Source organism: Oncorhynchus kisutch, linkage group LG25 (assembly GCF_002021735.2).
Source record: "Oncorhynchus kisutch isolate 150728-3 linkage group LG25, Okis_V2, whole genome shotgun sequence".
Classification (NCBI taxonomy): domain Eukaryota; kingdom Metazoa; phylum Chordata; class Actinopteri; order Salmoniformes; family Salmonidae; genus Oncorhynchus; species Oncorhynchus kisutch.
The window spans coordinates 21,021,968-21,037,083 of NC_034198.2; the positions used below are offsets into that span (position 1 = coordinate 21,021,968).

Sequence of the window (15,116 nt, forward strand, 5' to 3'; positions counted from 1 at the left end):
TGCCTCCCTACCTGCCTCTCTGCCTGCCTCCCTCCCTGCCTCTCTGCCTGCATCCCTCCCTGCCTCTCTGCCTGTAACCCTACCTGCCCGCCTGCCTCCCTCCCTGCCTCTCTGCCTGCATCCCTACCTGCCTCTCTGCCTGCCTCCCTACCTGCCTCACTGCCTGCCTCCCTCCCTGCCTCTCTGCCTGCCTCCCTCCCTGCCTCTCTGCCTGCATCCCTACCTGCCTCTCTGCCTGCCTCCCTCCCTGCCTCTCTGCCTGCCTCCCTCCCTGCCTCTCTGCCTGCCTCCCTACCTGCCTCTCTGCCTGCCTCCCTCCCTGCCTCTCTGCCTGCCTCCCTACCTGCCTCTCTGCCTGCATCCCTCCCTGCCTCTCTGCCTGCCTCCCTACCTGCCTTCCTGGTGCACTGCTCAGACAAAATATGTTCTGTTTGAGTTCCTTTGCCTGCCTGGTTTGCCTCCCTCCCTGCCTGCTTTCCATCTGCCTTCCCGCTGCACTGAGAGCAGTGTGAACTATAATGTTGATGGTTTGGGGTTCATATTTCCAGATTTTCGCATAGCTGGATTAATTCAGTTGAGTATTGTGGTAATGCACATCCTGAAAACATTGATGTTATTTATCATGGCTTACACAGTGTAGCACATGGGGATGTGTGAGACTTACTCCTAATCCTGAAGTGTCTCTATATGCGCCAGCGAATAGCTAGCTTTTCACGTGGAGCTGACTTGTAAATCGCTTCTAAGAGGATGGTCAGGTGTGAGGAGGATGGTCAGCCAGGCAGAGGTCCTGAGTTCGCGCCAGGTATGGGCCAACTTGGGAGGAAGTGGTACTGGCTAAGCAAGCAGCGTGACGTCCTTTACAGTGGTGCCTAATGACTCGGATGTACAGTTACGCTGGGGTCGCAGTTGAGGGGTGAATGTAGCACATGGAGACGTGTGAAACTTACTCCTCAGCCTGAAGTGTCCCCACTTTCACCAGTGTATAGCTAGCTTTTCGAGTGGCGCTGACTGGTAAGACGCTTCAGGAGGGTGGTCACGTGTCCTAGCAAGGCACGTGACCACAATTTAACTAGGAAAGTCAGTTAAGAACAAATTCTTATTTTACAATGACGGCCTACCCCGGCCAAACCCTCCCCTAACCCAGACGACACTGGGCCAATTGTGGGACTCCCGATCACAGCCAGTTGTGATACAGCCCAGGATCGAACCAGGGTCTGTAATGACACCTTTAGCACTGAGATGCAGTGCCTTAGACCTCTGCGCCACTCGGGAGGCAAAATGGTATGGGCCAAATTGGGAGGAAGTGGCACTCGATAAACAAGCAGTGTGACGTCCTTTACATGAGCAAAGAAGAGAAAGAAAAGAAACAAATAAGGGGTTTGTTTGCAATCAGAAACACATGGGGGATGTTTACAATCAGAAACACATGGGGGATGTTTACAGTCAGAAACACATGGGGGATGTTTACAGTCAGAAACACGTGGGGAACGTTTACAGTCAGAAACACATGGGGGATGTTTACAATCAGAAACACATGGGGGATGTTTACAGTCAGAAACACATGGGGGATGTTTACAGTCAAACACATGGGGGATGTTTACAATCAGAAACACATGGGGGATGTTTACAGTCAGAAACACATGGGGGATGTTTACAGTCAGAAACACATGGGGGATGTTTACAGTCAGAAACACGTGGGGAACGTTTACAGTCAGAAACACATGGGGGATGTTTACAGTCAGAAACACATGGGGGATGTTTACAGTCAGAAACACGTGGGGGATGTTTACAATCAGAAACACATGGGGGATGTTTACAGTCAGAAACACGTGGGGGATGTTTACAGTCAGAAACACATGGGGGATGTTTACAATCAGAAACACATGGGGGATGTTTACAGTCAGAAACACATGGGGGATGTTTACAGTCAGAAACACATGGGGGATATTTACAGTCAGAAACACGTGGGGAACGTTTACAGTCAGAAACACATGGGGGATATTTACAATCAGAAACACATGGGGGATGTTTACAGTCAGAAACACATGGGGGATGTTTACAATCAGAAACACATGGGGGATATTTACAGTCAGAAACACATGGGGGATGTTTACAGTCAGAAACACATGGGGGATGTTTACAGTCAGAAACACATGGGGGATGTTTACAGTCAGAAACACATGGGGGATATTTACAGTCAGAAACACATGGGGGATGTTTACAGTCAGAAACACATGGGGGATGTTTACAGTCAGAAACACATGGGGGATGTTTACAGTCAGAAACACATGGGGGATGTTTACAGTCAGAAACACATGGGGGATGTTTACAGTCAGAAACACATGGCGGATGTTTACAGTCAGAAACACGTGGGGGATGTTTACAGTCAGAAACACGTGGGGGATGTTTACAGTCAGAAACACATGGAGGATATTTACAATCAGAAACATGTGGGGGATGTTTACAGTCAGAAACACGTGGGGGATGTTTACTGTCAGAAACACGTGGGGGATGTTTACAGTCAGAAACACATGGGGGATGTTTACAATCAGAAACACATGGGGGATGTTTACAATCAGAAACACATGGGGGATGTTTACAATAAGTGAATGCAGTATGCTTTCTATAGGCTGAAATGGGACTATAAATTCAGCTTATATAGATTTGACTGTTCGATTTGCTTGAAGAGGTTTTGTCTTCTACTTTTAGACCATTATATATTTGGATACCCTAGCAACAGTATTTTCCACAAACGCCAGAGTGAAGAGATGGCCAAAGGTCAAGAGGACACAGTCATACAAAAATACAAACAGAAATACAAATGTTGTTACATTATATAAATCACAATACTGTGTCGCAATAATACAGGTGAGGGATATCTCTCAATCGGGTTTCATAGTTCTTATCAAGGGACTCGCCATACACTGTAGAACAGAACCGATTCAGAACCACTTTCTCTCTCTTTACCTTGTCTTTACCTGAAGGTTGCCTTTTCTCAGAGGGATAGAGAGAATGAAAGAGAGAGAAACAGGGGAATATAAAAGCTTGCTGGTATCACTACAGATGGCCATGTTCTGTAGTCACATCTTTAAATATTGGATCACAGATTCTCTCTGATTCTATGTGTGAACAGCATTGGGACTGATGAGTCTTTCAGGAGTACAGTACTATCCTCTAGATGATGCTTCAGCCTCCTTGCCTTCGGGTCAGCTGTGATCAAGTACTCTACATCAAATATACAGGACAACAGCCTCCATTCTCTGTGTTGATGACCAAGAGACTTCTCAAGGCTACAAGCACAGAACAAAGCCCATAATGTTCGTAGCCATATCCCATAACCCTAAAACTGTGGCTGATTCAATGGCTTTGTAGGAGAGAGCCTCTTTAATGAATGTCTTTTCCTTTCCCCACAGTTTGTTGTTTCCCTGCTCAATGTTTTAGCCCCAGCCGTTGTGGTGTCCATAGATCTCATATTGCTTGTCAGATTTGGTAATGCAATCCATGGCAATCTCATGTTTCCTTTTTCTGTTGCTGGATTCACGTTTCACTGTCATTGGTCGATAATGTTGTCATTACACAGGAGATATTATAACACACACAATGAATTTGATACTTCTGTTGGACGTTGCCATGGTTATACAATCCCGCCCCCGTTGCCCTCTGACTGAGGATCTGTGCAGGATTGACTGACAGTCACATGTGCAGTTACACACTCATACTGGACGGCACACGCAAGTACACTGCCACACCACCAGGGTGCACTGTTCTGGCCCCCGCTCCCAGAAAGACACAAAACAACCTGGGCCTTACACACTACCATCTCTGTCCTCTCCCTCTTTGTCTATTGGGTGACTCTGCTTTGGGCAACCTTCGTCCCCTTCTCCCACTCTCTCATACAGTTACCTCCGTCTTACTGTTGGTCACAAAGTAAGGCTGAGTGGGCAGGAAGTGCTGACTGTGGCTCTGGGAGCGGGACTGACTGTGCAGCTTGTTGATCTGCTCCACCGTACACTGGGGCCTCTTAGAGCCGTAACCCTTCCTCCTGCCTACCGTCTCAGTCCCGTCCCAGCCCTTCAGACCCACCCCTCCCCCCATCCCCCTGGGGGCTGCGATGGTGTTGGAGCTGTAGGCCAGTGGGTGGTGTTGTTGCTCTTGATGTTGGTGGTGGTGTTGTTGTTGGTGGTGAGGCCCGGGAACCGTCCCGGTGTGGCGGTGAGGCCCCGGGAAAGTCCCTGTTCTAGTCATGCTGGACATAGTCATGGCTCCTGAACCTTTATTACTGACTCTGTCGCCTCCACAGCCACTGCTGCTGAGTCTTTGGGGCTTCTGTGCGTTCTGCTTGGGTGCGGCTGGCATGGTGGAGCCCTGGTGGGAGCTGGATAGAATGGGCAAGCTGCTGGGCATCTCTGTGATGTAGGTGGCCACGGGCTCTGGGCCCAGGGAGCCCAGGGGGCTGATGGGATTCATGGGATTGTGGGCTATGGGGATGTTGTGGGCCATGGGGATGTTGTGGGCCATGGGGTTGTTGTGGGCCATGGGGTTGTTGTGGGCCATGGGGATGTTGTGGACCATGGGGTTGTTGTGGGCCATGGGGTTGTTGTGGGCCATGGGGTTGGTGTGAGCCATGGGGTTGTTGTGGGCCATGGGGTTGTTGTGGGCCATGGGGTTGGTGTGGGCCATGGGGTTGTTGTGGGCCATGGGGTTGTTGTGGGCCATGGGGTTGTTGTGGGCCATGGGGTTGTTGTGGGACATGGGGTTGTTGTGAGACATGGGGTTGTTGTGAGACATGGGCTTGATGTGGGCCGTGGGGTTGATGTGGGCCATGGGGTTGTTGTGGGCCATGGGGTTGTTGTGGGCCATGGGGTTGTTGTGGGCCATGGGGTTGTTGTGGGCCATGGGGTTGTTGTGGGCCGTGGGGTTGATGTGGACCATGGGGTTGTTCATTGGATTGTGGGTCATGGTGGGGTTATTAATTGGGTTGTGGGAAATAGGGTTGTTGGTCATGGCGTTCATAGGTCGCATGGCGTTCATGTGTTGGAGGGGGAGGCCGCCTTCAGATGGCAGTTCCACCATCAGACGCCGCTTGTTGTAGAAGTCGCCGTTGGCCTTGGCCGCTGCATGGAGATAGAGGCAGATGCACATGTTTAAGATGTTTTGTAGTTCATAACACTACAGTAATACTGCCCTATAGCACCTTTAGTAGCCTATGCTCCCAAAAGTAATCTCTGGTTGTGCACTTACCATCACCTTTAACTCTAGGTCTTTCCCCTACTGTAATACCATACCAAAACAAACATGGAGCATTGTTCAGATCATAAGGAATCCACATACTTCAGCCATGCCGTTCTCAAGGTATATTCATCACATTCCAAACTTTATTCCAAATGTTAGTTCCTTTATCGAGCACTGAGTCTGAAATAAAACATGTTTTCTACTTCACCCTGTTGGAGGAGGAACTTGCTCAGAAGGAATTATATTTCGCTCAAACTTTCCAACGGCCCAGGAATCACCCAGACAGCCTCCAATCATCAAATTAACGCAGACTGCTTGGTTGAAACCCTATGATATAATACAGACACAGGCTACTACTTCTACACATGTAATGTAAATACCGTAAATGAGGAGAATTTAAATTGGACTCTGCTGATCAATTGATATGAGGACACTTCTAGGCAAGTGAACGTTGTCTAGGCTATAGCATTCTCTGCCTCATATGCTTCCTGTCTCCCGAGACCTGTGCCCTCCAGCTAGCCTACATCAATCAATTTATTCACGTTAAATTGACCTCATTAATTTCTCTGTCGTTCATGTCGGCAATCTGTAATCGCTCTTATCACTGAGAAATGTGTCCTTTTTACTGGGTGATTCACATTCCCCGGTTCACTCATTAATCTTTAACCTTAGCTGTTGAGCAATGAGCATCCTAGTGTGACTCTTAGGTTAAGGTGGATGGCCTTTCGCTTTTCACATCCTTGAAGATAAAGTTAACATACTAGGGGAGTTTGACTTGCCGCTGCAACTATGCATCTAGTTTATCGCTCTGCTCTCCTTCCAGTGCAGGAAAACGAGCCAGGAGGGCATGGCGAGGCACTGTGAACGGTGAGCTCGCCTCCCGTCTGCCTGTCTGCCTGTCTGCCTGGCTGCAAGAAAACCGCCTCTGGGATCAAACTCAGTCAGGCGACACATAAATCAATCTAGCAACAGTCAGCTCAACGGCACACACACATTCACAGGGAAACGTGATGAGAAACAGAATAACTACAGACAGACAGAGTAAGTTCCACCGTCACAAAAGGCCACAGACACACAAAAACAATTCAAATGTGGATGCTTGGCGTCGGGACTGTAGGGACTAAATTATGTGTCAACTCCAATTAGGCTACAATAGTATCTGAGAAATGCCCGAGATAGCCTAACTGTTGGTCTCTATGGTATTGGGGTGGTGGAGTAGTGAGACACAAATGCATTTGCAATGCCATACATAGTAATTGGCCATTTGCTCCAGTGAAAGATAGAGATATCCAAACCGTCTTCAGGGTTACGTTTTGGGTACCCTTTTATTAGTCCGTCTCTCCATGTCTGGTTTTAAAATCCAATAGCCTGACCTTATAGATTCGCTTGGGGACAGTACAGATAGATATTGATTTGCAGAATTGTGGCTTATCAGCTCTCAGCCTAAGGATTCTGTAGCTACCGTTGGGAATGTGACAGAAAGGCAATTAAAGAAAAAAGGGGAAAACAACACTGTGGTTTCAAACTAGAGTGTTTCGTTCCTTTAGGCCACTTGTGATGAGTGGAATAAGGGCAGAGCAATATGGAGGAGAGAAGAAAAAGTGCTCAGTTAAAGTTTCGCAATAACACAGCTCAAATGAAGACACCATTCATCGTCTGTCTCTGTGCCTCTCTCTTTCTCTCTCTCTTTCTGTCCCTCTCGGCTGCCCTCGTTATTGTGCGTCTCCACGTGCATATCATCGGTTCATGACTCCAGGAGATGGAGATGGTCTCTTGGGACTGTGCGTCCGTTCCTTTCTAAAGCAGATTAAAATAGCTCCCGTGCCATCTCATTGGAGAGCGGCTCTAGAATGAGAAGCTATCAGTTAGGCTGTAGTCAAGGCTCTGAATACTGGGGGTGGGAGACCCTCTATTACAGACATTAAATCAGATAGAGTCCTGGGGAGCGGAAAGGTGAAGATGAGAAAAGGAGAATCAAATTGAGATTAGGCTTGGAGGTAGAGGGAGAGGAGCACGGGAAAGGGGGGGAAAGGATGATGAGGGGGAGAAGGAAGAGGAGGGGGAGGAGGAGGAAGAAGGGGAGTAAAGAGGAGGAGGAGAAAGAAGCAAATATAGGTGTCTCTAAAAAAGTTGCTGGTATTGTGGACCTCCTCCAGTATGCAGATAGCCTCATGAATACCAAGCTACCAAGCTCACTTTATTAGTCAAACATAGGAGATATGGGCCATATCAGTCAACATTTCCCATTCTTAATTGTCTCAGATTGAATTGCTAATGGTTATATAAACTGTGTGGCATAAACAGAAAACAGAAAAACACTTCATCTTCTCTACTCCCTCTGAATGCCCCAGCATAATGGAGTGCCTTTGTGTAAACAATCACAACAATCTGTTCAAAATGAGTCAGGGACGGAATGGTAAAGTGATGGATTGGGAATTGCATTTAAAATTAAGAGCTTTACTCCTACATTTAACATCTCAATGAGATGTGGGTATTTTGCATTCCCGTGATGTTGTGTATTCCAGAGGTAGTGACTATGATTATACAGTACTCAGAGCCAGATGGATCCTATCATTTTGTTTCTGGGGGAAGCTGCCTTTAGCATACCATAGAAGAAGAATCAGCACGACTTCTACTCAAATAAATTGTTTGCTTGGCTCGTATGCATTATGGTATTGAAATTGAAAAGTGGTTTAGGCTCTATTCAAATCAAATATGCTGTCAGTGAATGGAATGTACAGAATGTCAATCACCAAACAAGTTGATTCTGTTTTTGACTGTGACTGTGAGACTTTTATATTAGACACCCACCGGTCTTTAACTCCAGCGAAAGTGGACAATATACAGAAATGTAGTGTACAGTTGTGGCCAAACATTTTGAGAATGACACAAATATTAATTCTCACAAGTCTGCTGCCTCAGTGTCTTTAGATATTTTTGTCAGATGTTACTATGGAATACTGTATAGTATAATTACAAGCATTTCATAAGTGTCAAAGGCTTTTATTGACAATTACATGAAGTTGATGCAAAGAGTCAACATTTGCAGTGTTGACCCTTCTTTGTTAAGACCTCTGCAATCCGCGCTGGCATGCTGTCTGTAATGGACAGGCGGGAGAGGCCGGAGACTGGCAGCAGCGCCGGACAGGCGGGAGAGGCCGGAGACTGGCAGCAGCGCCGGACAGGCGGGAGAGGCCGGAGACTGGCAGCAGCGCCGGACAGGCGGGAGACTCCGGCTGCGCTGGAGAGGAGGAAGGATCCGGCAGCGCTGGACAGGCGGGAGCCCCTGTAAGGATGAGCCGGAGAGACAGCCTGGAGCGGGGGAGCTGCCACCGGAGGGCTGGTGCGTGGAGGTGGTGACGGATAGACCGGACCGTGCAGGCGCACTGGAGCTCTTGAGCACCGAGCCTGCCCAACCTTACCTGGTTGAATGGTCCCGGTCGCCTTGCCAGTGCGGTGAGGTGGAATAGCCCGCACTGGGCTATGCAGGCGAACCGGGGACACCGTGCGCAAGGCTGGTGCCATATAAGCCGGCCCAAGGCACTGGAGACCAGATGCGTAGAGCCGGCTTCATGGCACTTGGCTCGATGCCCACTCTAGCCCGGCCGATACGTTGAGCTGGAATGTACCGCACCGGGCTATGCACCCGCACTGGGGACACCGTGCGCTTCACAGCATAACACGGTGCCTGCCCTGTCTCTCCAGCCCCCCGGTAAGCACAGGAAGTTGGCGCAGGTCTCCTACTAGGCTTCACCACACTTTCTGTGAGCCCCCCCCCCACCCCCCCCACCCAATACATTTTTGGGGCTGACTCTCGGGCTTCCATCCACGCCGCCGTGCTGCCTCCTCATACCAGCGCCTCTCCGCTTTTCCCGCCTCCAGTTCTTCTTTGGGGCGGCGATATTCTCCAGGCTGAGCCCAGGGTCCTTCTCCGTCCAGTTCGTCCTCCCATGTCCATTCCTCTCGCTGCTCCTGCTGCCGTTTCTCCTGCTGCACCTTGGGGCGGCGACACTCCCCTGGCTTTGCCCAGGGTCCTCTCCCGTCGAGGATTTCTTCCCAAGTCCAGAAGTCCTTATTACGCTGCTCCTGCTGCTGCCCGTTACCACGCCGCTTGGTCCTGTTGTGGTGGGTGATTCTGTAACGGTTTTCTTTAGGTGAAGTAGAGGCGGACCAAAATGCAGCGTGGTTGTTATTCATTGTATTTTAATAAAGAAACTGTACATGAATAAACTAACAAAACAACAAACGTGCGAAAACCTAAAACAGTCCTATCTGGTGCAAAACACAGAGACAGGAACAATCACCCACCAACACACAGTGAAACCCAGGCTACCTAAATATGGTTCCCAATCAGAGACAATGACTAACACCTGCCTCTGATTGAGAACCATATCAGGCCAGACATAGAAATAGACAAACAAAACATCCAACATAGAATGCCCACTCAGATCACACCCTGACCAACCAAAACATAGAAACATACAAAGCAAACTATGGTCAGGGTGTGACACTGTCAATTAACTTCTGGGCCACATCCTGACTGATGGCAGCACATTCTTGCATAATCCATGCTTGGAGTTTGTCAGAATTTGTGGGTTTTTGTTTGTCCACCCGCCTCTTGAGGATTGACCACAAGTTCTCAATGGGATTAAGGTCTGGGGAGTTTCCTGTCCATGGACCCAACATATTGATGTTTTGTTCCCCGAGCCACTTAGTTATCACTTTTGCCTTAGGGCAAGGTGCTCCATCATGCTGGAAAAGACATTGATCATCACCAAACTGTTCCTGGATGGTTGGGAGAAGTTGCTCTCGGGGGATGTGTTGGTACCATTCTTTAGTCATGGCTGTGTTCTTAGGCACAATTGTGAGTGAGCCCAGTCCCTTGGCTGAGAAGCAACCCCACACATGAATGGTCTCAGGATGCTTTACTGTTGGCATGACACAGGACTGATGGTAGCGCTCACCTTGTCTTCTCCGGACAAGCTTTTTTCCGGATGCCCCAAACAATCGGAAAGGGGATTCATCAGAGAAAATGACTTTACCCCAGTCCTCAGCAGTCCAATCCCTGTACCTTTTGCAGAATATCAGTCTGTCCCTGATGTTTTTCCTGGAGAGAAGTGGCTTCTTTGCTGCCCTTCTTGACACCAGGCCATCCTCCAAAAGTCTTCGCCTCACTGTGCATGCAGATGCACTCACACCTGCCTGCTGCCATTCCTGTGCAAGCTCTGTACTGGTGGTGCCCCGATCCCGCAGCTGAATCAACTTAAGGAGACGGTCCTGGCGCTTGCTGGGCTTTCTTGGGCACCCTGAAGCCTTCTTCACAACAATTGAACTGCTCTCCTTGAAGTTCTTGATGATCCGATAAATGGTTGATTTAGGTGCAATCTTACTGGCAGCAATATCCTTGCCTGTGAAGCCCTTTTTGTGCAAAGCAATGATGACGGCACATGTTTCCTTACAGGTAAGCATGGTTGACAGAGGAAGAACAATGATTCTAAGCACCACCCTCCTTTTGAAGCTTTCAGTCTGTTATTTGAACTCAATCAGCATGACAGAGTGATCTCCAGCCTTGTCCTCATCAACACTCACACCTGTGTTAACATGATGTCAGCTGGTCCTTTTGTGGCAGGGCTGAAATGCGTTGGAAATGTTTTTTGGGGGATTCAGTTCATTTACATGGCAAAGTGGGACTTTCCTCTGATTCCTCTGATCACTCTTCATAACATTCTGGAGTACATGCAAACTGTCATCAAACAAACTGAGGCAGCAGACTTTGTGAAGATTATTCTCAAAACTTTTGGTCACGACTGTATGCATAATGGTATACACTACTTAGTCGTTGGGCCGTTCTGGCTCGAACAAGGCTTACTCGTCCTCGGCTTACTTACTTAGTCGAACCCAGGCCTCTACAGACACAGACAGCGTCAACAAAGCAGGACAAAGCAGATAGGAGCAGACACTCACCGACGAGCTTGAGCGAGGCATACTTGTTGAGTTCCTTCCCAGGTTGTTGCTGTTCATAGACATGAGCCAGCTGGCTCAGAGCAGGGTAGGGGTGTGGCTGGCCCACGGTGTTGTTAATCTGACCTCCCTCTGAAGAGACAAGACACAAAATGGAGTAATGTTAGAGGGCTTTGGTACCAACATAGTCTCATTACAATAAGTCAAGATAGTGACATTTAACCATTGAGGTTACATGTCAATGACACACAAATATTAGGTATGTCACTTGTGGGGTCATATAACACATCAATGAACAGCTGTTCTCACTTTACAATGCACATGCCTTGTCCCGGTATCGGCCCACCATGGGCCAAAATAATGAACCAATGGTAATTTTGATGTTTTTGTTGGGTAAGTACATGACAGGTCTGGTAGTGTCTTTTTTCTCGTGATAATGACAGTAAAAAAAGAGCAAGCTCTCATTTAGAACCATCCTCCTACTGTAATGGAGATGAACATTAATTGCCATCTTACTCAAGGTAAAGTGATACTTTATAAGAGACTACAGCCCTTGAAAGCCGGATTAAGAGAGGGAGAGGGAGAAGGAGTGGAGAGCGAGCGAGAGAGAGAGAGAGAACGAGAGCGTGAGAGAGAGAGTGAGAAAGAGCGTGAGCGAGAGAGAGAGCGAGAGAGAGAGCGAGAGAGAGAGAGCGTAAGAGGGAGAGAGAGAGAGAGAGAGCGTGAGAGAGAGAGAGAGAGCGCAGGAGAAGGAGTGGAAGAGAGCGAGAGAGATACAGTACATAGAGAGAGCAGAGCAGAGCAAGAGGGAAAAAATAAAAGAAGGGGAGAGGCCCGATAGAGAGCAAATACAGACGGAAAGAGTGAATGAGACAGAGAGCAGAAAAGAAAGAGCTTTGTATGTCTGATCGGAGGATTTACCCAGTCCTCATATTAATATTCCCAACCGACTCCGAGTAGCTTCGTCTAGCTTAAGTCTCAGAATCAAACAGAGAGCCCTACAGAGAGCTAAACGCTGCGCCGCCCAAGAGAGAGGAGAGAGCGGCAGGGGTCTTATTTACTTACGGCAGCGGCGACATCACCCTTTTGTCTTCCTCCCGTGACAGAGAGACAGACAGAGGAAGGGGAGCCATGTCAGCAACAAGCGCCTATTGATTCAGACAGTTGTTTCCCTCTGTTTCATCTCTTTGGGCTGTCAGAGTGGCGGAACAATCAAAGCACCTGTAACCTCCACGTCACACCTGTCAGACAGGCAGCTAAAGCTGTGACTAATTAATCATCTACCCTTGATGCAGTGTCTGTGACAGAGAGGGAAAGAGCGAGAGAGAGAGAGAAAGAGAGAGAGGGAGAGGGAGAATGACTGATTGCAGTCACACCGTAACTTCAAGCCCACTCACACACACTTCAGCAGAACCCCTCATAGTCAGAGGTTAAATCAGGATGAATGCTGTGAGAGGAGTAAACGCTTTTTATACCTCAATGTAAACAGCAATGTTTTCAATTTCCACAGTGTACCACACTGTAGAATGGCTCAATGGTTGCTTCTGATCTGGCTCTAATCTACACACAACAGAGAACACAGGAGACTAACATTTACATTTTAGTCACATGAACGTACACACACACACACACACACACACACACACACACACACACACACACACACACACACACACACACACACACACACACACACACACACACACACACACACACACACACACACACACACACACACAGTAAGTCTGTGACCTTGCAGTATCGTCCCACCTCGACACACATGTAGTCAGTAAGCATCTCAATCTCATCCACTGTGTATCCAAACCCCCATCTGAGTGACAGATGTCAGCCTGTCCATCAGCATGACGAGTCGGCCCAGTTAGAAGGCTGAGTTCAAGGGGAGTACAGTAACAGCACAACACATTCACATGGTCTATAGGTAGTAACAGCACGGCACATGATGCACTCTGCAGTATGAGAGCATTACTTTTTGTATCTGTACTCCTCTACTTGTGCCTCTGAGGTCTGTATTGAGTATCAAATGACTCACCTTCACACTGTTTCTGATTTGCATGAATTCGTGAATTGCACGAATACAACAGTACTCAGCAGTACTCAGTATCTGGACGTTTGCTCCATCTCCGCTGAAACAGTAGCAGTGCAGTAAGAACATGTACATGCTGAAGAAACTGACAGTTTAACAGCAGCCCAGTACATATGATCCATGTACATGGGAGTTATTTACATGCTTAGTGCTTGGCATGGCTTCATGTCGAGCTGCATGTGGAATTCAGTGTTTGTTTGGTTTAGTGTTTAAGAGCTGTGTCATAATAAACCTCCTCTCCAGGATTCAGCTACTGATTGCTTTTATGTTCTCCTGTTCTCACGCTTTCACTTTGTCATGGCAACATGAAGTGTGTATGTGTGTGTGTGTGTGTGTGTGTGTGTGTGTGTGTGTGTGTGTGTGTGAGAGAGAGCTCTTTTCTGTCTTGTGTGCATCGCCCACACATACCAACAGGCTACAGTGTAGGCATACAGTAAATTGAGAAATCACGTAACTAAACTAAACAAGGAGAAGGAACTATACTATGGAACAAAGATAAATGACACAAAGAATGCTAGAAAAAAGCTCAGGACTACTTTAAGTGAAAAATGAACTCGGCTCCATGCTTCATTGAGGCAGATGGCTTGTTCATAACAAAACCCTTTGATATTGCCAACCACTTCAATCACTGTTTTGTTGAAAAGATCAGCAAACCTAGGCATGACATGCAAACAACAAACGATGAGCCTTCATATTCACGCATAAAGACCAAATAATGAAAGGCAAACACTGTAGTTGTGAGTTCCACAATGTGGGTGTGGAAGAGGTGAGAAAATTGCTGTTATATATTAAAAAAATATATATAAAATCCTTTTTTTATTTCACCTTTATTTAACCATGTAGGTCGGTTGAGAACAAGTTCTCATTTACGACCTGGCCAAGATAAAGCAAAGCAGTGCGACACAAACAACAACACAGAGTTACATATGGAATAAACAAACATACAGTCAATAACACAATGGGAAATGATATATACAGTGTGTGGTAATGAGGTAAGATAAGGGAGGTAAGGCAATAAATAGGCCATAGTGGTGAAATAATTACACTTTAGCAATTAAACACTGGAGTGATAAATGTGCAGAAGATGAATGTTCAAGTAGAGATACTGGGGTGCAAAGAGGCAAAACAAATCAATAACTGTATGGGGAGGCACGACTCCAACACCCTCATTAAGATTGCAGACTACACAACAGTGGTAGGCCGGATCACCTATAGAGAGGAGGTCAGAGACCTGGCTGGGTGGTGCCAGAATAACAACCTATCCCTCAACGTCACCAAGACTAAGGAGATGATTGTGGACTACAGGAAAAGGAGGACCGAACATGCCCCCATTCTCATCAACGGGGCTGTAGTGGAGCAGTAGTGGAGCAGAGCTTCAAGTTCCTTGGTGTCCACATCAACAACAAAGCTTGTTGAAAACTTAAAAAGATTTGGCATGGGTCCTGAGATCCTCAAAAGGTTCTACAGCTGCAACATCGAGAGCATCCTGACCGGTTGCATCACTGCCTGGTATGACAATTGCTCGGCCTCCGATCGCACGGCACTTCAGAGGGTAGTGTGTACGGCCCAGTACATCACTGGGGCAAAGCTGCCTGCCATCCAGGACCTCTACACCAGGCGGTGCCAGAGGAAGGCCCTAAAAATTGTCAAAGACCCCAGCCACCCCAGTCATAGACTGTTCTCTCTACTACTGCATGGCAAGCGGTACCGGAGGGCCAAGTCTAGGACAAACAGGCTTCTCAACAGTTTTTACCCCCAAGCCATAAGACTCCTGAACAGGTCATCAAATGGCTACCCGGACTATTTGCATTGTGTGCCC

At 47.7% G+C, this 15,116-nt stretch overlaps 1 protein-coding gene across 1 annotated transcript in view; it reads right to left on the bottom strand.

Annotated features, from left to right (window-relative positions):
- Positions 1 to 3,870: 3,870 nt before the first annotated feature.
- The window catches only part of LOC109870010 (protein shisa-9A), a 43,072-nt gene continuing 31,826 nt past the window's right edge, over positions 3,871 to 15,116 (bottom strand). Inside the window, exons 3-4 of the mRNA XM_031804586.1 lie at positions 11,197 to 11,325; positions 3,871 to 5,114 (exon numbers count right to left, since the gene is read on the bottom strand). Of these exons, the coding sequence (XP_031660446.1) occupies positions 3,892 to 5,114; positions 11,197 to 11,325 (1,352 nt within the window). The 3' untranslated portion in view covers positions 3,871 to 3,891. The remainder of the gene's footprint in view (positions 5,115 to 11,196; positions 11,326 to 15,116) is intronic.